At 45.4% G+C, this 23866-nt stretch overlaps 1 protein-coding gene across 3 annotated transcripts in view; it reads right to left on the bottom strand.

The window, feature by feature from the left end:
* The window catches only part of nfatc2a (nuclear factor of activated T cells 2a), a 246738-nt gene that overhangs the window by 200099 nt on the left and 22773 nt on the right, over window positions 1-23866 (bottom strand). For 2 of the 3 annotated variants that reach the window (XM_072514715.1, XM_072514716.1), the window contains exons 1-2: window positions 8395-8736; window positions 2272-3301 (exon numbers count right to left, since the gene is read on the bottom strand). In XM_072514715.1, coding sequence (XP_072370816.1) covers window positions 2272-3301; window positions 8395-8497 — 1133 coding nt within the window. In that variant the 5' untranslated portion in view covers window positions 8498-8736. Of the gene's footprint in view, window positions 1-2271; window positions 3302-8394; window positions 8737-23866 lie in introns of those variants that run through there. The other variant, XM_072514718.1, reaches the window with a different exon arrangement.

Raw genomic sequence — 23866 nt, 5'->3', positions numbered from 1 at the left:
GCCCCTCTCCACTGCTGTAAACTCTTCCAAACCCATAACTCTACAAGATATAGCGTTCCTCCAATTCTAGCCACTTGTGCATTTCCAATTATATTTGCTCCACTCTTGCTCCACCTGAGGCTCTGGAATACCCTCCCTGCCTCTCTCCGCCTCTCTACCTCACTTTCCTCTTTAAGGTATTCCTTAAAACATATCTATTTTACCAAGCTTTTAGTCATCTGACCTACCCCCTTACATGGCTCAGTATCATCCTTTGTTTTAGAATGTTCCTGTAAAGCAACTTGGGGCATTTCAGTATAATAAAGGCACAATATAAACTTAAATTGTTGTTGTCATTTCTTATCAACCTTTTTGACAACTGTGACAAGGCAAAATATTGTGGGTGTTGGGAATCTGAAACAAAAGCAAGGATCATGGGAAATACTCTGCAGGACTGGTAGCATCTGTGAAGAGAAAAACAGAGGTATGGCCAGATTTGCTCAGGACGGAATGGAGGCAGGATGGCAAAGAAATAGTGGTTCTGGCAGCCTGTGTGCTGATATGCCACCTCTGGTCACGATGCTGCTGACTTGCCTGAGGATGGGGTAGGGGGGGGGGGGGGGGGGGGGCGCAGTAGGGAGAAATAGGGAGATGGGCAGGGAAGTGAAGTTGGCCACCACGTCAATTGGTGGATTGTCATTAGGGAGCTCGTCTTCTGATGTCCTGAGATTACCATGGTGGCAGGATTTTCTCTGAAGCTGGCCAGCTGCAGCCTAATGGGAACCGGGGCAGAGCACTAAAATAGCTACATTTGATGGGGAAAAGAATGAAAATTTGGACAACAAGCTATCCAGCAGCAATGGAATTTTAATAACGGACATTTTCCTACCCTATCCCCAGTCCCAGCTCTACATTTGTCCTGGTCACTTTGAAGGTGACGATCCTCTCATGTTTTTGAGACCACTCATAAAAGGGAGTCACAGCAATGGCTGACAATTCAGGCCAGAACATGGCCCACTTCCTTGATGTCCCACCACTACACCCTCCCCCAGTCACTAATTGGAGGCCGACCCCATTTCTTAGGTCATTAAGACCACGACCCCTGTGTAAATCACGTTTCACAGCAGGCAGATTACGGAGACAGAAATGTGATGCAGGATTGGTCCCACCTCCGTTGGGAAAACCCGGCCCTTAAACGTTTCAGTCAGGTCAAGGAAATTGTCAGAACTCGGAGTTAAATCTGTCTCTCTCCCCACAGATGCTGCCAGACCTGTTGAATATTTCCAACATTTTCTATTTTTATTGCTAGTCAAGTTTTGTCCTGGTTATAATGGAGCACTGAAGTCATGTCTAGTCTGGAGCTGTAGTGAATGACCTTTACTATGAGCTCGTTCTCTAAGCATAATACAGACTGTTCCCAGTACACCGGATACCTGTGATGATTGGTCAGTTGAAGTGTTAGCTCTTGGTGATCATAAGCCAAGCTCTGTTCAATTAATTTTTTATGTGGTGCGTGTTGAAGAAGTGTAAAATTGAATCAAAAGGTTATTTTATAATCTAACAACAAACTGTTTGTTACAACGTTCACTAAGAGTTCTGACATTTCCAGGGATATTCTATTTGAAATTGTGTTTTATTTGATTGACTTTTTTTTGTTGCAGAATTATAACATTTTTGGCATTTAACCATCAAAAAACAACAAAATGAAATATTATGATTATGCACCAGGAATAGTGGGCTAACAACCTTGCCACTATATCAAAGTTGGGATTTTTAAAATTAAGAGACTGAACTGACTGGAGCTTTACATGAATGCTCACTGATGTCTTGCCATCACAGTTAAAACTAGTGTTTTAGATAGACTGACATGATCAGGTCACTGTCATGGTAAAGATATGGACAAGATCAGTTGGTCACACCAAGTGAGTTCGCACTGTTATTGCACCTGTGACTCACTGGCACAGAATAGTCAAAAGTTACAATTTAATAAGTCCATTCTTTTTTCAGTCCAACTGGATATGATATTTATCAGTCATTAAATGACCTGCCCCTCACCTCCATCTTTTAACTTTGGGCATATTCTTCAATTTGAGATTCAAGAAATGCTATGAATAAAGCTTTTAATGTTTGTCACATTCACTATCTGAGCTGGTATATGGACTTAAGCAATCTTCTGCTATGATTGCAATAAAAGGTCAATAGAAATCTTACGCAGCTTTTGTTAGAACCCAAATGACATAACCCTTTATATTTAGCTTTTGAAGTCAGGATAGAATATAAAATAAAACTTACCTGCAGGGAAGTTTGGGTTTTGCCCAATGAAATGGATGAGGAGGCATCAGAAAAAGTGGGTCAATACTATAGACATCTTTCTTTACATCCTGACAAGGCCCTGTAAACTCGGCAAAATTCGGTGTGGAAAAGCTGACAAGTTTTTCACCTTTACACATGTCAGTCTTAAGGGAGGATGGCGGAGTAAGATCCATGATCCGGGCCTTTATTGGAAGCATTTCACCTAAGTCATTGTTGGAATCGGTGGTGAGAGTGCTCATAGCGTCGGCAAGACTTGCAGAATTTGAAAATTGGTGCAAATTGGGTTCATCTCTTGAGATAACTCTTGGTGAAGCCTGTGGCGAAGGAGTTCTTGAACGGTCGCAGGAATGCCTCCTCTTTCCACAAGGTGATGACGACCTTGAGGAAGGCCGGGGCGTTGGGGATGGTGACCTTGCACCCGGCCAATTTTCAATGTGGGTTGTTGGGGAGTTGCCAGGTGATGTTCTTGGAGAATGGTGAGCACCCTGACCTTGATATTCTTCTGAGCCATTCTTTGGTGAGACGCATGGAGACGTTAATGGGGATGTCTGAGGCGACATGCCATAATGGGAACAGCTTGATTCATGAGACACAAAGGAATGCCAACTTGTGGATGAGCCACTACTGGCTGGACTGAGTGGGTCTCTGTATACAATGCTTTCTGAGCCTGGCACAGGCAAAGTAACTCGAGGAACCGTAATGGGCGAATGATATGTTTGCTCTCCACAGCTGACTGCATGTGGAGTTATGTGGAACAGTCGAGGTGATGGTGTGATCTCGATCCTTGGGCTTTCGACCCCAGATGACACAGGGGGCTTTGCAGTTTCCAGGTAGTATTTGAAATCTCTGTTTTCCATTTGGCCGTATTCACTCATGTGTTCCCCAGTTAGTACTGCAGATGCCATGGAGCTACATGACTGAGATCCATAGTGGGAGACATCCATAGTTGGATAACCAATCCCAGAAGGAGGAACAATGCCTTTGTGAGAAGCAGCAACATTTTCTGCCTCTGAAAGAAAGGAACACCATGTTAATGTTCAGCAAGCTCATAAGTTTGTAAATGGTTACTGGAGAGTGGTATCCACATTTTTCAAACTGTCAAATATTCTCAGGCCTGAGTCTGTGACTCGGAGGATGTGATCAAACCTAATTGGAACATGAGCCTTGAAAGAAAGTAGCGCTAATTTGGACTCTGAAAATAGAAGCGGAGCTGAAAGAAAATTTCATAAGGAAGGGAGCTAACTACCCTTATATTGAAACGATGGCACAGATTTTGCAGTTGTAATGAAGTGAAACTGGCAGCGTTCTCCATCATTACAGCTGTGAAACTGACAACAACTGAAGTTATCTGCGCATGAACAGTTAAATGCGGAAATCCAAAAGTTTCTGTCAGCAATTATCTACTCCTCCCTGGGGCATGTTGTTGATGTCCCCACGATTGGCAACCTTTGGAAATCATTGATCTGATGAGTACTTTCCTGTTTTTCCCTGTTACTAATACCTGAAAAAGTTGTGACTTCTTAAAGAGGTGCTACTGTCTTTTTAGAACATAAGACCATAAGACATAGGAGCAGAATTAGGACGTTCAGCCCATCGAGTCTGCTCTGCCATTCAATCATGGCTGATATGTTTCTCATCCCCATTCTCCTGCTTTCTCCCCATAACCCCTGATCCCCTTATTAATCAAGAACTTATCTATCTATTAAAGACACTCAGTGACTTGGCCTCCACAGCCTTCTGCGGCAATGAGTTCCACAGATTCACCACCCTCTGGATGAAGAAATTCCTCATCATCTCTGTTTTAAAGGATCGTCACTTCAGTTTGAGGCTGTGTCCTCTGGTCCTAGTTTCTCCTACTGGTGGAAAAATCCTCTCCACATCCACTCTATCTTGGCCTCTCAGTATTCTGAAAGTTTCAATGAGATCCCCCCTCATCCTTCTAAACTCCATAGATATAGACCCAGAGTCCTCAACCGCTCCTCACATGACAAGTCCTTAATTCCAGGGAGCATTCTTGTGAACCTGTACCGGACCCTCTTCAAGGCCAGCACATCCTTCCTTAGATATGGGGCCCAAAATTGCTTACAATATTCCATAATGGGGTCTGACCAGAGCCTTATACAGCCTCAACAGTACATTCCTGCCCCTGTATTCTAGCCGTACATTTAATGATGTACTATGTCATAACTGCGCCTGAACAACCTCCTTTTCTTGGAAAACTAATGGATTGGCAAATTTCACCATTATGAAAGGAAAATTTGATAGTTTATTATAATGCCTGTCTTTTACGAGGAGCGACAGTCACATTGGATTGCCACTCCACTCCTACTTTTCTGCGCCTCACAGGAGCTCCAAATTTATTTGTAGAAATATGAAGCAGATCTTCAATCCAAGTACTTCCTCATAATGCTGTATCGTTCAGGTAAAACAAACTAGTGTATGAGTGAATTGATGAGTGAATGGGAGAATGTGTAGATGGATAATGTGGTAGGGTGAGGGTGATAAGTTGTAAGGGGATAGGTGGCAGCTGGGTAGGATGGTGAGGTCAGGTCATATTGAGTCAGGAGATTAAGCTGAGGCAGCCTGCTGGTCAGGATGGTGTGTTCCAGGATTTGTTTAGAAAAAAGGGGCAGAATAGTGACACAGTGGCACACTCTTGTCTCACAGTGCCAGGGACCCAGGTTCAGTTTCCATCTTGGGCGACTGTGTGGAGTTTACACGTTCTCCCCGTGTTTGCATAGGTTTCCTCCTGGTGCTCCGGTTTCCTCCCACAGTCCAAAGATGTGCAGATTAGGTGGATTGGCCATGATAAAATTGCCCCTTAGTGTCCAGGGATATGCAGGCTATGTGAGGGTTCGGGGATAGGGCTGGGGAGTGGGCCTAGATGGGGAATTCTTTCAGAGGGTCGATGCAGACTCTTTGGGCCGTATGGCCTCCTTCTGCACTGTGGGAATTCTATGGATTCAGGGAGTCGAGAGGTGTCAGGGACAACAGGTCATGGGAGCTAGTAAGGTCAGGTCAGATCAGGGCAGGGAGCCTTGGGGATGTGGAGGAGTTGAATGGTGAGGTCAAGTCAGGCCACGTAGGGGGTCATGAAGGTGCCATGTGATGGGACGTAGTCAGGTGGGATCGGGGGGTCTTTAGTTGGGAGATCAGGGGGATAGGTAGGGTGGGGGGTGGTGTCAGTTGTCTGATTCTCCAAGAATTAAATTAGAATTTTTCTTTCTTATATTTCCTGGGTAACTATTTATGTTAGTAAGTTGGAACTGTCCAATGTCTCCAACACAAACTCAGAGTCGGAGACTTTTTGGAGGGTCCCAGAGAGTAAGGGAATTGCGCGTTAGAAGTTCAAACTTCCCGGACAATTACCATGAAGTCACTGCATTGAGACTGCCAGAGCGTCCTGCAGAACATCTCATAGGATACATCCTGTCTCCAACAATCCGGAAACCAGAAGATCTGGGCCAACAATTCTCATGTTTGTTTGTGATATTTCAGCTTCTAATGTGCACTTCCCAATCCTTACTTCCCTCTCTGCAAAATTAATAACAATTAGAAGATGATTGATTTATTTTTCTTCCTGGCTTGCTGTCTATGAGCATTCTTCAATGTGATTGGCTGCTTATCCTAATTGAAAACATCACGGTTGCAGGATGTTTTGAGATCTCTTTGACTTGGTGGCAGATTTAAATTATCATCAGGAAAAGTGAAATCGACACCATAGAGATCACGTGGTCTTTGTGGCAGTTTCCTTCCAGATCAGCAGCTAATATCAATGTTTCACTGCTGACCACAGAATTGTGCCTCTTTTTTTTGTCTTTGAGCTGATGAGGTAGTCTACATCTATCATTAGTCCAAATTAGTTCAAAAACATATTGCCATCATTTTGATGATCAATGCAGGAACTCCCATATTTGACAGGATTTTTCCAGTATTTGAAAATATTATTTAAAACAGCTACAATAAATGGGAAATAAAATGAGAAAAGAATATCCAGATCATTATTCTACAGTGTTTGTCCTTTTGTTTATTTTATGTGTGATTACTCTGAATGCTTTATACACATCTTATGCACTGATGTTTGATGTTATACAATACTGCTGTTACTCTATCCTCTTTTGACAATGTGATCATATACATACACATATATATATCATTATGGTTTCTTAAAGCATGCACATTAAAATCCTAAATAAAAGTTGCTTAAAATGTTAAGCTTGTGCAATGTGTTACTGCACCGCAAAAAGAGATCACAGGTCAATTATCCATTTCTGTTAGCTAATCTCAGCAAGGATAGCGCTGAAGGTACTCCAATCCACACGCCAGCCTGACTTCGAACTATATGCATGCACATGGCATTGGCTATACGCAAAATTAAGTTGTGATGCCTATGCAGTCAAATATCCTGCCAGGGTTCAATGTTTTAGCTCACACATTAACAATGGCCACCTAGAGTTGATACGGCTGGGACCCAGGGGATTGTAACTCAGCATGATCAGTTTTGAGAGCAAGAAAAGAATATTGGAGGGCAGGGGAACATTCAAATTATATTACTGAGATATTCATGTTTTTCCATTAAAATACCACCAGGCAATAAAATAAGGAAGCGTTTGATGTCCCATAGATTTACAATTACTCCCATTAGTTTTACGATAGCAATCGCACATTTATGCCATGATAATTAACGGCAGTTTGATTTTATATTTTTGTCAGTTACAAATAAACAAAATGTCTTGCAGTAGAGCCAATGCAATAACATCTGCACATGAAATCTTGTTTCTAATAGATAATACAGTCACAGGTCACGTTTGAATGGAAATCCACTCCGCTCTTTAATTCTTTAAAGTTATGGTCCAGCCTTCCTGAACAGGCGCTGGAATGTGGCGACTAGGGGCTTTTCACAGTAACTTCATTGAAGCCTCCTTGTGACAATAAGCGATTATTATTATTATAAGTAGTTTGGTTCACAAGCAGGATTTCAGGTTTACAGTAATCAAGTCAGCAATGGTGCTGTCATTTATTTAAAACTTTACTTTCCCATAGTTCCAAGAAGTATTTTCCCACATTCATGGGTTGGGTTTCATGATAATGGCTGGTTGCAGAAAACCTATTTGTTATTAAAAGTGTGAAGCAGTTATGGAAGAGCGGGCTTCACTACCTGCCTCCAAACCTGCTTAAGACAAATTTAACTGTCTAAAGTATTGAGCACAAAATGGATAGACAGCTCATTATACCCCCTACCATTGGGTCATGCACGTATTCTCATCAACTCTCCTGAGGTAAGCAAATAACCTTGATGAAAATCACTCTCCTCTGGCCTGATGACAACACAAAAAGCTCTACAGTATGCAACTAATATCATTCAACCGTGAACAATTCCATTCTACAAATAGCAATTCAGAACTCAAATTGTTCAATTGACCAAATTTATGCTTCAGATCTGCTCCTACTCAGAACAATGCTCAACGGTCAGCCGATTAAATAAGCAAACCTACGAGGCAGTAACCACGTGCAACCTTCAATCTCAAACTTGGGATTTCAACTGAACTATTCCCAGAAGTGAAAACCAATGCTGCTGACCATTATGAAACTCAGCTACCATTGCTGTCTAGCCTGTGTCCATCAGTGAGGAACTGTGCTAATCAAGACAACTCATCTTGAAAGAAACGTTGCATCAATAATGATAATACATGACTCCTTTAGTGCAATTTGAGCACAGTCATACAGCCACATTCTAGCGCCATTTTACTTAACGTCGTACTAAGCTAGAATCAATTTACTTTATCTGAAAGTCATTTGATATAAATAAGATGTGATCACCTGCACCAAGCTTTTAGGTTAGTTAGGTTTCATAGCATGATTCAAATTTTGATAGTCTAATTACTGCTAATCAAAGTCTCTACTCACCACGTTTCTATGTGAAAAATTAAAATAAATGTTATTTTTACAAGTCCATAACTAATTTTTAAAGCCTTTCTCAAACAAATAGGTCAGAGACACGTGTGCCTCATGTCACAATTTCAGCCTTCTATTATCAGACACTGCGAAGCTTAACTCTTTAAAAATTATGCTTTTTTATGACAAAGAAAATTGCTTACAAACCTCTTGTGGCAAATTCTTCATCGTGACTATTATCAAAAAGGACCGAAAAGTCAAATTCTTCTGAGTCGACCTGCTGGTCTGGTGCATTGTAAATGAAGCTCATCTGTCACCACTTGTGAGACTTCCACCAGCTTAATTTTGAACACACGCTTTCACAGTGCAAAAGTACTTCAACTGGATCTGGATCTTTCTCACTGCACAAAAAATGAACCAGGTGCCTTTTCAAATCATCAGATTTTGCTGTCAAAGTACAGGGGCTCCACAGCCAATGAAGAACTAGTTGGCCGTAAACCCAAGACAATAAAAGCTATTACAAAGGGCTTGGCGAATTTCAGCTGCAAGTCTTTCCCTGGGTTGCTCAATGACACCACTCTCGAATTGACAAGTTCAACAATAGCTGCTTCCTGTTACAGACAAAACGTGCAGAAAACAGGCGTGTTCTTTGAACTCAGGCACCCAACTCACTCAGTCAGTGTCAGTAGAACACGCCTCTTAATGACAGACAGCAGCAGGAGCTCAACTTAAAAATAAACAATGGAAACGCTAAATATGTAAGAATGAGTTTCCGCACTTGAACTTTCAAGTTGTATTGTGTAAATATTTTTACGTTGGGAACGGAACACATAATAAATAGGTAGAAAAAATGAAGTTGACAATGTATACAGGTGGAACTTTAATACAATATCACTGCGTTATCAGAAACCACTGTAAGCCATTAACACCATCTAAATATAACCTAGTCAGTTCCTGTTAAGAGTTTTTCCTGTTTGCTGCACATATGTATCAAAGACAATTTGTTTAAGGCTAACATATGCAATTATAGTATTGGTGTGTAAGGATCAACCACATTGTTGTTAAGCATTGAACTTACACGCTAATGCTCTGCAATGTACCCATAGGTTGGCATTCCAAATGTGTTGTTTTGTAAGAAAGTAAAATCATTTCTGACTTGAACAACATAAAACATGCCATAATTGCGATGAACTGCATTTTGAGATGTAGCTGAGGGGTGGCACAGTGGTTAGCACTGCTGCCTCACAGCACCAGGGACCAGGGTTCAATTCCCACCTTGGGTGACTGTCTGTGTGGAGTTTGCACATTCTCCCCGTGACTGCGTGTGTTTCCTCCGGATGCTCCGGTTTCCTCCCACTGTCTAAAAATGTGCAGGTAAGGTGGGCTGGCCATGCTAAAGTTCCCCTTCGACTCAGGCTGCAGGAATTGGGCGGGGGTTTGGGCCTAGGTAGGGTCGGTGCAGGTTCACTGGGCCAAATGGCCTCCTTCTGCCAGGTAGGAGAAATTCTATGTTCTCACCCCCTGTCTCAGACCAGGACGGCTCCAAAAACATAGATAACTTGTAAGATATGGAGCTGGATTCTTCACAGGCGGGATGCTCCGTTTTGCCGGCAGCCCCGGGGCTTTCCCGTGGCGTGGGGCTGCCCCACAATGGGAAACCCCATTGACCAGCCAGTGAAACAGAACATCCCGCCGGAGTGCTGAATCAGAAATCTGGCGGGACGGAGGATCCAGCCCATGGTTTGTAAAAATCACCTAAAAGGATTCAGTTGACAAAAATAAAATCTTATGGATTTAAATAGAAACTGAATTTTCAGTTCAGATTCATTGACCTACAGTGTAAACGATAAATGGATTCTCTAAATGCAATAAAAGCTTTGAAGGGACCAAGCTGGGATCTCGTGCTACCAAAACCAGTTTAGCCTGCATTCAAGTTTAGGCCATACTTGGTACAAGCTGCCATCTTGTGAAAGGAGTTGAAACACGTACTAGGAATGGCTGTTTGAGGATCTCCAAGGGGCCAATAGCCAATCAAAGGGGTTGCACAGCATTTTGGTGGCTCAAGCTTGCATTAACATCATCTTGTTACAGTGACCAGCTGCGCAAGAGTAAACAATTTGTTGCTGAGGATTCTGTGCGCTACATAAAATTATGCTTCGATCTTCCTGTCCATTTACTGCTTTGAAGAGGTGGTTTGAAACGCTCGAGAGACTTTAGGGGGCAGTTTGGGAAGGCTCCACTGACACTTTATCATCGTTTAATTTGAAAATTCTGTTGACATCAACCAAAGAGTAAGTGTTTGTGCTGTTTTCCCTGATAGGAGTCACCAGGAGAAAGTGAGTGCTTGGTCACGAGCACCTTGCTAGGTTCCCCCTTGGTCTGGAACAGGAATTGGAGGGCATGATGCCAGACCGGGGGGGGGGGGGGGGGGGGGGGGGGGAGCACCAACCATTGTAGGAAAGAGGTCCAGGAGGGCAAGATGCCATCCCTATTTTGGGTGTGGAACATTCCTCCTCCTCCACTAGGATAGCCAGTGCCGCATTTGTGAACTTTTCCCTGAATCCCTGAGCCATCCTGAGACTGGTGGCTGTATCTCAGCCAGTGTGCTCCATGCCTTCTGGCAGTGAGTGGCGAGGTGCCAACACAAACTGCTCCACAAAACCTGCTTCCAGCCAGTGCTTTGAGAGCAAAACCTACAGGTGTTTATTTTAGTTTAGACAAATTCAAATTATGGTAAACAGCAGTTAGGCCCAAAACTGCAAGCGAAAACCAGGCTCTTGAACAAGCATGCCTTATTAGCACTGCAGCCACTTCATGCCTGTTTTCACCTTTTCACCAAAATAGCCCCCAGTGTATATTTAATGACTTCCTGCTTCGAGCTGCCAGCTATTTATAAGAACAATGGCTAGAATTCTCCGTTCCTGAGGCTAAGTGCACCATTTAAGAATCCGCGGGTGATTCACAACGGGAAAACCGGCGCGAACCCCTCACCGATTCCGATGCCGGTGAGGGACTAACCGGCGCCGCATGGAACGCCCACGGATCGTCCGGAAAATGGCCGGAAATATAATCTCTAGTCTGGTATTTCTGTCTCTATGGGTAAGCACCGGGCCTCTCCTTAACAGGGTAGTCTGAACAAGAACACATCACATGGAGGATTACATGGTGATGGCTATAGTGCCCCAGCAGCCGGTGAGGGACTAACCGGCGCCGCATGGAACGCCCACGGATCGTCCGGAAAATGGCCGGAAAATCACCGGGTCCTGGGCTATGTATGCGCAGGGCTGATGAGCTGCACGGGTCGCACCAGAAAACATGGCACCGGCCATGCTGGGCCACGTACTCGCCCAACCCAACCCCACAGCCCACCCCCTGGCCACCCTCCCCCAGACCTAGCAGCAGCCCCCTGGCCAGCGGCACAGATCCCGGATGAGTGTGACGGCGCTGGACACTGTCCACACCTGGCCCCCCAGGTTCCCGACTGCAGGAACCACACCTGGCCCCCCAGGTTCCCGACTGCAGGAATCACACGTGGTCTGCGCTGTTATGAACTCGGCCCATCGGGAGCGGAACATCGCGGGTGTGCTGGCTGATGACGCGCCAACGGCATTGCGACCGCACGCGGTGCGCATCCCGATGACGCCGATCTGGAGGGGGCGGAGCATCGCGAACTGACGCCTGCCCCGAATTCGGCATCGGAAGCCATTCTCCGCTTGATTGCCGATCCCGATTTTGGTGACAGGCTACGGAGAATCCCGCCCAATATCTATCAGCTCAATATTACAGAATCAGAAAATCCCTATAGTGCAGAAGGAAGCCATTCGGCCCATCGAAACTGCAACAACCCTTCAAATGAGCACTCCACCCATACCCACTTCCCCCCATTCCCGTACTCCATAACCTAAGCTGCACATCCCTGGACACTAAGGGACAGTTCATCATAGATAATTTACCTAACCTGCACATCTATGGACTGTGAGAGGAAACCAGAGGACCCGGAGGAGACCCGTGCAGACACAGGGAGAACATACAAACGCCAAATATTATGAATGACATAAAATGGATGCTGTGATGTTTACTTGCTATAGTGCCCCAGCACTGTTGCCATCACCATGTAATCCTCCATGTGATGTGTTCTTGTTCAGACTACCCTGTTAAGGAGAGGCCCGGTGCTTACCCATAGAGACAGAAATACCAGAAAGATAAATCTGTGTGGGCCACTCTCACTGATTATCTGGAGCCAAAGCAGAGGCTTTTGGAGGCAGGTTCCCTGCCTATACCTTTCAGTTGGGTCATAGTAGCCACAAATTCTGGTCCCACTGCACTGCTGGAACTAGCAAAGCAGAAAGAAGCCAGAGGTTTTCAAAAGGAAAGATGTGTGCCTCTGACCTAGCATGGGGTGCGGCGCATCCATAGGATGGTGCTAGCAAAGGCATGCTCAACATGCACTGGAAACTTTGATGGTCGACAGATTCTGATGCCAAAAATCCGACACACATGCTGCAAACTTGCACCGTGCCGTTCAGTTAATGTCTGTTCCTAATCAATCAGTGTTGAACATGCGTTCAACTGCAAAAAGGAGCAGCCCTACTAGAGCCATTTAAAGGAAGAACTGTCCAAATTCCAGGTCGTATCCTCAGAAACCCTGCTATAGTTATGGAGGCTGTGGTTACAGTCTCCCTTTGTCTCCAACTCTACAGGGAGATGGAACTGAGGCTGCAGAGGGTGAATGCTGTACATAGTGGGAGGAGGAGGAGGAGGAGGAAGAAGACAGGGAGAAGGCATCTGGGACCTCTTCATTCTGGACAGGCTGTCTATTAATGTCCCCTTGGATTATATTGGATATATCACACAGGAATTGGCCATTCAGGCCAGAAATCATCCTCTCAGCGTCACTGCTTCAAAAGTACCCACCGTTCAATCCATCTACTATGTTCCATTGCAGTGACCTCTTGGCCAAAGTCATGAAAGAAAAGTCACCTTTGATGGCCCAGCTTCGGGCTGTACCACCTCAGTCTGGATGGCGGCAGTCTGGACCAGCTGGCTGACAGGCAAATTAAGTGCACAGGGAGAGTGACAATTGTGGGGGCATGAATTCTGTCACCCTGGGAGACAACGGTATGTTTGTGCTCCACGGAGCCACTGACACACTCCAGGGCAGTGATCCTAGTAATCTGCTGGGGGACACATTGTTGGGCTGCGAGTCTCTTTGAACACTGAGATCTGCAGCCATGATGGCAGCAGCCTGAGCTTGCATGGCAGGAAGCATTCATCTCATGACCATTCATAATCATAGATACCCTACAGTGCAGAAGGAAGCCATGTGGCCCATCGAGTCTGCACTGACCCTCTGAAAGAGCAGCCTACCTAGCTCCACTCCCCACCCCATCCCTGTAACCCAACCTAACCTTTGGATACCATGGGGCAATTTAGTATGGCCAATCCACCTAACCTGCACAACTGTGGACTGTTGGAGGAAATCGGAGAACCTGGAGGAAACCCAAATTGCACACAAACAATCACTCAAGGTTGGAATCGAACTCGGGTCCCTGGCACTGTGAGACAGCAGTGCTAACCATTGTGTCACCATGCTGCCCACGTAGGTTCCACTGTCACACACAAACCGTGAGGTACCTCTGCCTGTGCTGCAATGGAAGCAGAGAGAGCAGCTACGAGATACTGTATCAGAGCTGGATCCACATGTGCTGTCATGGAATTGACCACCACCTCCACACTGGAAAGGATGGGCTCCAAGCTCAGTGAGAAGTCCTGTGCCAGTGACCCTATGCTGCAGGGTACCTTAATTAAATATTATTGTTCTCCACTAGATTTCTGTTAAGGGCCACAATTCCAATGCAATGTTCTGCTCAGATATCATCCTTATAAATATTATAAAATACCAGCATGTGGAATAATGATAAATGGGTCAAGAGAAGAATGCAGACCTGAAAGACCTACAAATCCTTGGAAAAAGGACAAGAAGAAAAAAGATTGCAAACTCACCAGAGAAAAGTGCATTGTGGATGCTGCAGGTGCAAATACAGACCCAGAGTCTAAGTCTAGACAGTCGTGAGGAAAGATCACAATCTACAAGCCAAATAACTGAAGCAGCAATAGGTCCAGAAATTAGGGTAAACATGGAGTTTACATCATTGATACTTTCAGAACTCTTCCACAGCACTGAAGGCATGCAAAGGGTTAAAACTGGGACAATTGGAGAAAGTGATTCTCCAAATACAGAACAGCTTCAGATTTACAAAAGAAGGACCAAAAGGATCAAATCAGTATTTTACTCTATGCAGTTGAGGCCATTGCAGATAATATTATTGCACAGCAGGATGGCGATGAGGCTTCAAGTTCATTTATGGAAGCCCTCTAGGCATTCATCTCATTCTTCGGTTCAAAACATTTGATTATTGAGCGAGCAAAATTCAACAAGAGGAGACAAAAAACCTGGTGAATCCATGGACTGATTTATAAATGAGCTGTACAGACTTGCAGAGAATTGTGACTATGGGATCCTCGGAGATTCATTAACATATGATTACTTCTGCTCCCCGTCAGATCTCAGTCTCTTAGTCATGCATTAGCCATTGCATCAGAGTTACATCAGTTTCAGATGCTCATGATGTTAAACCTTTACTCCACATCTCCCCCTAGGTCTTTGGGCCAGAATCTCTGGCCTCCCCGTGGCGTGTTTCCTGATGGTGGGAGGTGGCCCGCTTTTAGCTGGCAGTGGTATCTTCCCATTGAGTACAGCCCACTCTGGTGGGGGGGTGCCGTGAGTGGGACCGGAAGACCCCGCCAACGTGAACAACAGGAAGATCTCGCCCTTTATCCCAACTATATATATATACATTTCCCACATTCTCTGGAAATAAAAGCAGAAAATTCTGGACTCAACTGGTAAGGCAGCATCCGTGGAAGGGGAAACATTGTCCATTCCAACATTTCCACCATTGAGTATTTCCAGCATTTTCTGCTTTTGTAGTCATAATATGTTGCTTTCACCAAAGTTAAAGCAGTTTGTAGAATGTTACCATTCACAGACAACTTTACTGGAATGACAAGAGAATGACAAGATAAAACTCTTTTTCAGCTCGGTGGAGAGGACTTGGTGTACCATTTGTCTACAAATTGATGTGCCATGTATACCAACTGCTAGGCACAAGGGCCTGTGCCTAGCCCAGATTTTTCAGTGAATAGTGAAGCAAGGACATGTCCAAATTGGACAAGTTTTCTCCTCCTATGAACTATCTCTTGAACCACAACTCATAGCTGCAGTACGCTATTATCTCCTGGTGATGGAGAAGGACCGATATGACATGGTCATCTCACCCATCAGATTAAGTTTGGAAGTCCTGCTGTGCTCCTTCGCTCATGCCTGGGAATGGGTGCAAATGAATTATCAGATGTAAGTCAGGATGATTCATTTTGACAGCATGGGATGATGTCTGGGGGCCCACACCCCAAGATGGGAGGGAGAGTAGATGTTCCATTGACAAACCTAATGGTGAATGACAGAATAGGGAAGAAGGCCAGAGTTTAGTGAGACTGCCCTCCCAGTTTCTGGGAACACAGAGAATAAAAAGACAAAGGAACACATGCAATAGCCAGGCAACCCAGTGTGTGCCATGGTCAGAGCTTAGCCTGGTGAGGGAAAGGCCAGTAATCTTCAGAACTCATCAGAGCCAGAAGGCTGATCAGAAAACAAAGTAAACCAACTCACATAGAATAATGTGGCACGGTTTATTGGATCTCTGATATACAGGGACGGATGTAACGCAAACAAAGTAACTGAGGTTTCAGCTGTTATTTTGTATGTTCACTGTTATTTTGTATGTTCACTGTAAAAAAAAAGCAGCTCATTCATTTACATCTTTCCTCTTCTCACTGAAGAGCTTCAGTCTGCCAACTGGAAAGGGTGAGCGCGTCTGTGAAAGAGACAAAATCATGTTCAGATCACAAAATTTCTCTGCCCTTCCAAGCCTGGGTTAGCTATCATGTGATAGGTGAACTTCTAAACTTAGACCATGATGGCCACATAGGGAGAGCTAGCACCAGTGAACCCGGGAGAATATTTGAGGCAGTTCCACTGCACACAAAATGTTAAGTTGTTGGTATCGTGCAGCTTCTCACCTGGGAAATTAAATGTCAGCTTCAAGTGAGGTCCAATCATACAGTGAGTTCAAATTAGGACTAAACTAATGGATGAAAATGTGTGAAAGGAATTCTCAGTCCAGTTCCCAATGATTACAAACTTACTTACAACACAGAGTTTCTCATAATCTTGGACCAACCTAGCGGATGCCATGCAAAAGGTCATAAATAAGCTGTGGAAGTAGAACTTCTGATGGAACTAATTTTCACAAATAGAGGAAATGCGCTTTATTGCTGAGACAGGACACACAGTGATGCTCACGGATTAGAAAAACACCTCCATCTGTTTCTGGAAATGTGCGTGCAATACATGCTCAAACCAAGCCTCAGATCAAGTTTTCTGATGAGGTTCCCACCACAAGCACTGTACACTGAAAGACTATCATGCACTTTTTATGTGGTACAAAATACAAGTCAGTCTTCATCAAAAAAGACGACATTGATTTATACCCTATTACAAAGTTTCTTGAAATTCCTGTTTGTTTAGCTAATTCCTGTTTGGGAAAGGTGGCTGATACCGAATTGGTGCATGTTTACCTACATAACAACGGTCACTGCACTGTTTCAGAGATGAATTTCAATGTTGTTTACTTTTAATCAACCTCCTCAATTGTTGGACCAGAAGATGCAAAAAAGTGTCCCATAAATATGGTTATTATTCATTCATCAGATGTAAAAAGACTCCACGTACAGATTAAAGAGAAATGCTGAATGTCAACAAGGCAGAATATCGCTGTAGTTTCAGAATTGTAGTTAAAAAATCTCTACACAATCTATCTCTCCAATGTAGAAAGAATGTCAAACATTCTAATATTCTATCAATTCATAATAATGATCATCTGAGAAATCTGCTAACTACACAGTAATCAATGGATATTGTGGAATCTTTTAATTCAATACTTCTGCTTACATCATGAATTGCGATAGCATTGTGCAAATAGTTTAAATCTTTTTCCAAATCATAAGATTAAATTACTGCTTTTAAAGAGCTTGAGGCTATCTGCTCTTCTATAATATAGGTACTGTTCATTTGAGACCATGGATGGTAATTCGTTTTGGGTCTATTTTTGTGTCAACAAATTCTATCAATTTAGGGTACTTTGTTTTCATGCGCAATGTTTCTCAACACTGAATGAACAATAAATGTCATATTATTTCTGCAAGCTTATCAAACAAAATGCAGATGGCCCCTTTGAATTGATAAACACTATACAATTTCAAACAAACAGTACACTGTATTTGGTTTGCACAGCGTACAATATTTTGAAATTAAATATAAAAAAGATCCATATATAATATGCATTATCATTTAACAAATGTATTTAATCTTTTGAAATTTATACATATAGAAAGTTAACATAAATCAAAGTTCATTTAATGTTTCAGTTGAGAGCAGGAAATATATATCATTGCGATCTGTTAACAAAGTACAGCATTCGAAAAATTATATTCGCTGAATTGGGACAAAATGTCAGTTTGATTTCATTTTGTAAGCTGTAAAGTATGCATGTCAACATATTGATGTTTTATAATCTTACCATAGACCTCCATCAGAGAATAGATCTGATAATAGATCTTAGTAGCTGTAATGTTAGAATTGTGTCAGAACAAAGATGATAAATTAATACTTCATTATTAAGGAAATTATTTTTGATGCAGTTTATTGCCTGAAGGAAAATATTTTACATCATTCCAGCTTATCTAAAAAATAGCCTTGCTGACAAAATATTTGTGCATTGTGTGTTGCATGCATTTGAATACTTTTTCAACCAATATGGGATTTTACACAGCTAGGAGAATATGAATTATAAAAGACAAAATTAAACAAAACTACACATCAACTGTTGCCTGGGATTTTGCAGTCAATGGCAAAATGATGGCAAATGCCACTGAGCTCAAAACTGATGGCCACAAAAATATGGCAATTTCTCTGACGTGGATTTCGTTTTTCCCAACATTAAATTCACCTGGCACAAATTATAGGGGCCCTCCAGTGCACAATGGTTGATTTCATTGAGCAGATGAAGGCAACCACATGAAAGAATTCTCACAGGCAGAAAATAAAGAGATAAAAATCACTGATCATTGTTCACTTTTTAAATCATTTTACAGAGAGCAAACTAATGAATGGAAAATGCACATGGGATTAAGGTAAAAGAGGAAATAATACTTTTTTAAAATTTAAATATATATATTTATTTTTATAAACCTGTGTGTTTTATCAAAATGGGAAAAAAAATAATTATACAAAAACTGTACGTAAAATTATTTTTTCAGTGCCAGAGAGATTGTTCATCAGTAATTTTGACTTAGTAAACTGTTAAAAACTCAGTTACAATTTATTCAACAAGGTGCAACTTTTTCAAAAGATTTTGCAGCAAAACTAATGGCATAAAAAGTGGACGTTCGTGTCAAATCATTGATTTCCAGATGATTTCCATCTGCCAGGACTTTAAAAGCACACCCTGTGAAGGAATCACTACAGCAACTTCGACATTTCCATGTTAACTGGACATGTCTCCATTTCAGAGACTATGTGTTGATGCTGGGACTGAATCAATGGACTTCTATGACAGCAAAATTGCTGCCGGTCCCGAATCAATTCATGAACCGTTAATGGGCTAACACCAGCGCCAAGTGGAACACGTATGATTCCAATGAAAACGGTGTCCGATTCACTGGGGTCGGGATTGGCACTCAAGGGGCTGACAAGCTACAGCCGCATATCAGCATCCAACTCCCCACCCGCTGGCAGAGTGCATGCTCCCCACCCTGCTCCACATTCCAACACCCATACCAGTCACGAAAGCCACCAGCTGCCCACCCCTGTGCTGCCTGCATCCGAGTGCCTAATAATTTGCCTTTCTGTCTCACCCCGCCACAAGGAGAAGGCGGCGCATGACCGCCGGGAGAGAGAGAAGACCCGGGACGGACCGCAGGACCTGCTGCCCCTCACAGCAGTGGAGCAGTATGTACTGGACCTGGTTAGTAGGCCCGGAGAGAGGGCAGTCACCAAGGCAGCGGTCGGCATCGGGTGAGCAAGTGAGCCCCCGCTGAGTTGCGGTTCCCTATGGCACAAGTGGCACGAGTCCCTCACCACCCCCCTCACCACACACCACCCCAACACGCAGATGGCCACTTAGAATTGATAAATACTATACAATTTCAAACAGTACACTGTATTTGGTTTGCTCAGCGTACAATATTTTGAAATTAAATATAAAAAAGATCTAACTGCCATCCAGACAGGTTTGGGCTTCTGGAAAGGGCGGTCCCATCGATAGTGGAGAGGCAGTCATAGAGCCAGGGACTGCATGAAGTGCTTTCAGCGACCATCCAGCACCTGCAGGTGCAGTTGGAGGAGTCCAACCGCCTGCAGGCGCAGGAGGTGGTGCTGACCATGCGTGCTACCCTGGCCAATACCACATGGGTGACGTCCGCAGTGGAGGCCTTGGGGCAAAGGTATCGACCATGGTTCAGGATATCCAAGACCTGGGCACTCTGCGGGCGGTGGCCGAGGCACAGGACATGGTTGCCCTGTCACAGGCAGTCATGTACCAGAGCCTCCTGAACATTGCAACAGCGCTCCAGAGCTTGGCCCAGTCACAGCAGGTCATGGCTGAGGGCGTCAGTGGCATTGCCCAGGTGCTGGTCGACCTGAGGCAGTCACAGAGGGAATTGACACAGTCATTGGGTGATGTGGCTCAGACCCAGAGGGAAGTGGCCCACTCTCTGTGCTGCATGGCCTTGAGAATTCAGGCCCCTGTTGAGGCAGCAGCGGGCCTCCAGGATTGGCAGAACCAGGTGGTGGGGGAGCCTCAGGGGCTATCTTCGGTCGCACCCCCAACCCAAGGAGTAGCTCGGGTGCCATCGGCCACCTCAAGGGAGGAGGCGGTGATAGGGCCCATGCCAGTGACACCCACAGGGGTGGTGCCGGAACAACACAGCGCCTCAAACTCCCCTGTCCACCCCTCCACTTTTGTCCCTAGGCAGCAGGCAGAACAGGGTGTTGCCACGCCACCTGGAACACCCGAGCGACTGTCGGGCCCATCCAGGATGGGCAGGAGACAGATGTTGTCAGACGATGTGGAACACCAGGTCGAATCCCAGAGCGGGTCATCAGCATTCACCATCCCATGGACCAGACCCGGTGTTACTGCCAACCCTGGGCCCGCACCCTGTAGTGAGGCAGGTAGGAAAAGGGAGGGGGTTGCGAGGGGTGGGGCGGTAGCACAGGGAGGTTGGTCATGGGAGGGCATGGTCCAATGGGGGGGTGGTTTGGGGTGTCCATGCCGCTAGCCAGGCCCAGGTGCACAAATTGTGCGGCATCCTGGGCCTGCCTGAGCCGTATCTTCATGATGCTGAAGTACCGCTCAATCACAGCCTTGGTGGCTGCATGGGCATCATTTTAGCAGGTCCCCACGTAAGTCTGTGGCCTCCGGATAGGCGTCATCAACCACAACAGCAGCAGATAACCCCTGTTGCCCAGAAGCCAACTTCTTACCCAGGGGTGTGTCTTGAAGGTATCAGGAACCGTTGAGTGTGCCAGGACAAAGGCGTCATGCACACTACCCGAGTATCAGGCGCGGACGTGCATGATGTGCAGCTCATGGTCACAGACCAGCTACACACTCATTGAGTGGAACCACTTTTGATTTGTGAAGACTGGCCCATCATGGGCTAGTGCTCGTAGGGCGACATGCATTCCATCAATACTCCCTGGGCGACATGCACTCCGTCGATACACCCTGTACCTGGGGCATCCCGGCGATGGCCCCGAACCCCGCTGCCCGGGCATCCTGGTGGGCTTGGTCCACATTGAATTTGATATATTGTGCCGACTGGGCATAACGGGCCTCAGTGGGTGCAGATGCACCTGTGCACCAAGATCTGTGAGATCCCAGATAGGTGTCCAATGGCTCCTGGAAGAAGCCCATGGTGTAAAAGTTCAGGGCGACAGTTACCTTGACAGTCACCGGGAGCGGGTGTCCTCCCACATTCCTCCGTGGTTCCAGGTGCCCCATGATCAGGCAGATGTGCGGACAGTCTCCCTGCTCTCAGCCGGAGTCTTCAACCACATGCACAGTCCGGCAGGTCCTCGAATGACAGGCGCTGCCGGTACACACAAAACCTGATGCAGTGCCTCCTTCCCACCTCCTCTTCAGCCATTGGGCAGCTAGCTGTCTGTCCTCACTGGCTCTCTCCTATTCCACTGGGGCAGGTTCTGCCGCTGCAGGGTCCCCCTTGAGCAGTACCTGCTCATATTGCCCCAGAACATTCCCCAGGGGCACGGTGGCAAGGATGAAGGCCACCATTCCTGGTTGGATTCCAATAGCATTGTCTGCAGTATGAAAGACAGACATATTAGCAAGGCGCATACCCCTGTGGCCAACCAGGTCCAATGGGCTGCACGGTGGCCGCAGCCTGCACTCGTTCCCCTGTGTGTCCCCAACTTGCACTGCAGCCCCTGCCTCCGCATGTTGCCCCCACCCACCCCCCCTCCCCCTACCCCATGTCCACCACCGGCCGTTCCCCCTGACACTCTGCCCTCCCCACCGCACCACTGGTGCATGGCACCATAGGACCTCTGGCCCGGTGCCCGTCCCTGTAGACAGGCACCTGTCCCTGCTGGCAGGCGTACCACTGGCTGGCCCCACGCATGCCAGCGGTACGCTCTGTGGCCTCACTTGGTGCACTCCTGTAGGGGCTACGTGATGCCCTGCGGCAGGGTGGGGGTTGGAGTGCGGTGGTGGTGGGGTGGGGGCACCCAAATGGTCGATGTCGCTCTCTGCAACTACGGGTCACGGTAGGTGGTCACCAGGGTATGCAGCAAGATGGCTGCCATGTAAGCCGCGGCAATGGTGGTCTGTGCCTGGACACCCCGGTCTCAGTGGGGTCACACCGACCCCATGGTCCATTGCCTGGTCACCCCTGTCACAACCCGCTGCTCCACCCCCCTCCCCCCCGGCCCTGGCAGATGCTCCCCCAGACAGCCCTGCCAGCGGCAGGATCTGCAGCAACAGTCCTACCTCCTCTCTCCCTTTCTCCCTCAGCAGCCACGGCTCCTTTACGTGATTTTTAAAACCACCAGCGATACTTGCCATCGGTAATCCCTCCTGGCAGAGACGGAGCATTGCAGAGTCCCCGGAGAATACTGGGTCAGGCAGAGTAGAATGCATTGATGTCACTGTCGAGGCAATGGAGCATTGCATTCTGTCAGGCACCCAACGCCGGACATGATTTTCACCTCACACCCGATTCTCCGCCCAATCGTGTTTCGCTATTCCGGCGTCTCTGGACAGAGAATCCCGCCCGAGATTTTTCTGTCAATTTTATGGACAAATATGTAAGTGAATGTTTATGATTAGCTTTGAAGTGGAGCTAACCTACCAGACAAGCGGGAACCTGTTCACCCTCCAACGCCTCCATACTAGGACCAAGACCACCCCAACCTCTATCATCGTCGAGCAGTACCCAGCCGACGCCTGTGTGTGAGCACGCGGAGGGCAAGCGTAAACAGCAAAGGAGAGCACAGAATCCAGAACGTCCCGCCCACAACATCAAGCACCACCTGCCAAATCTGTAACAGAGTCTGCGGATCCAGGATCGGACTATTCAGCCTCAGTAGAACTCACCTCCCCGGAGTGGAAGCAAGTCATCCTCGTCATTGAGGGATTGCCCAAGAAGGAATGTTTATAGTTTTGCCATCCTTTCAACCATAAAATCTGAGCCATTATTTAGATGTTTACTTTACTCACATCAGGAATTTATTTTCCCATGTAATGCTATCAGTTTTTTGATCATGATTGGCACATTTTTAAAAAGAATTTGAGGCACGAATGAGATTCTGAGTAAAAAAACTGACTAACTGAAAATACCTATGCCCTTCTACTCTTCTCCAATTCACCTTTCGCTCAGAGTCACAAACTTCCTTAACTGAACTAATACAACACTTTCACTTCCCAAAGCATTTCTATCTTTGTGGTCATTTTTGGTGTCACTTCAATTTAGTGCCAAGCAATATTGAGTTCCAAAAACTTTTCTGTTACCGTCTCACACCTGCATTGGATGGAACCATCGATTGTAATTAAACTCTTTCTACACTTTGGACCTGTAGGATTTCCTCATTAGCCACACAAGCAGAAATTGTTATTAATCTTACAAGAAACATTCTTGAGAAATTCACATGGGTCGAGTTTTTGTTTGTTCGAAATGTAGTGACGTACAACTGATGTCCCCAAGTTTTCCACTACAGACCTGACAAGAGCCAGGGCTTAGCAGACCTGTGTGTACAGGGAGAATACAGGGGTCAACCAATTAAATCCATGCAGTTGAATAGCGTATATAGTACCGATAAGCTTCTTACCGCTCATACAGCCAGAATCACTGCTTTGCTTGGCTATATATAGCCAACTTCTGATTAATGAGTCAGCAGTTTTGTCATTCATAAACAATGCTCCAGAATACTGGTTCAATTACTGAGTCACCATACATGGCTGACTTAATTTTAATGAACGGT

Source organism: Scyliorhinus torazame, chromosome 8, assembly GCF_047496885.1.
Source record: "Scyliorhinus torazame isolate Kashiwa2021f chromosome 8, sScyTor2.1, whole genome shotgun sequence".
In the NCBI taxonomy this organism is placed as follows: domain Eukaryota; kingdom Metazoa; phylum Chordata; class Chondrichthyes; order Carcharhiniformes; family Scyliorhinidae; genus Scyliorhinus; species Scyliorhinus torazame.
Note: the sequence above shows the minus strand (reverse complement) of the source record. Positions and strands in the feature narration are given on the sequence as shown.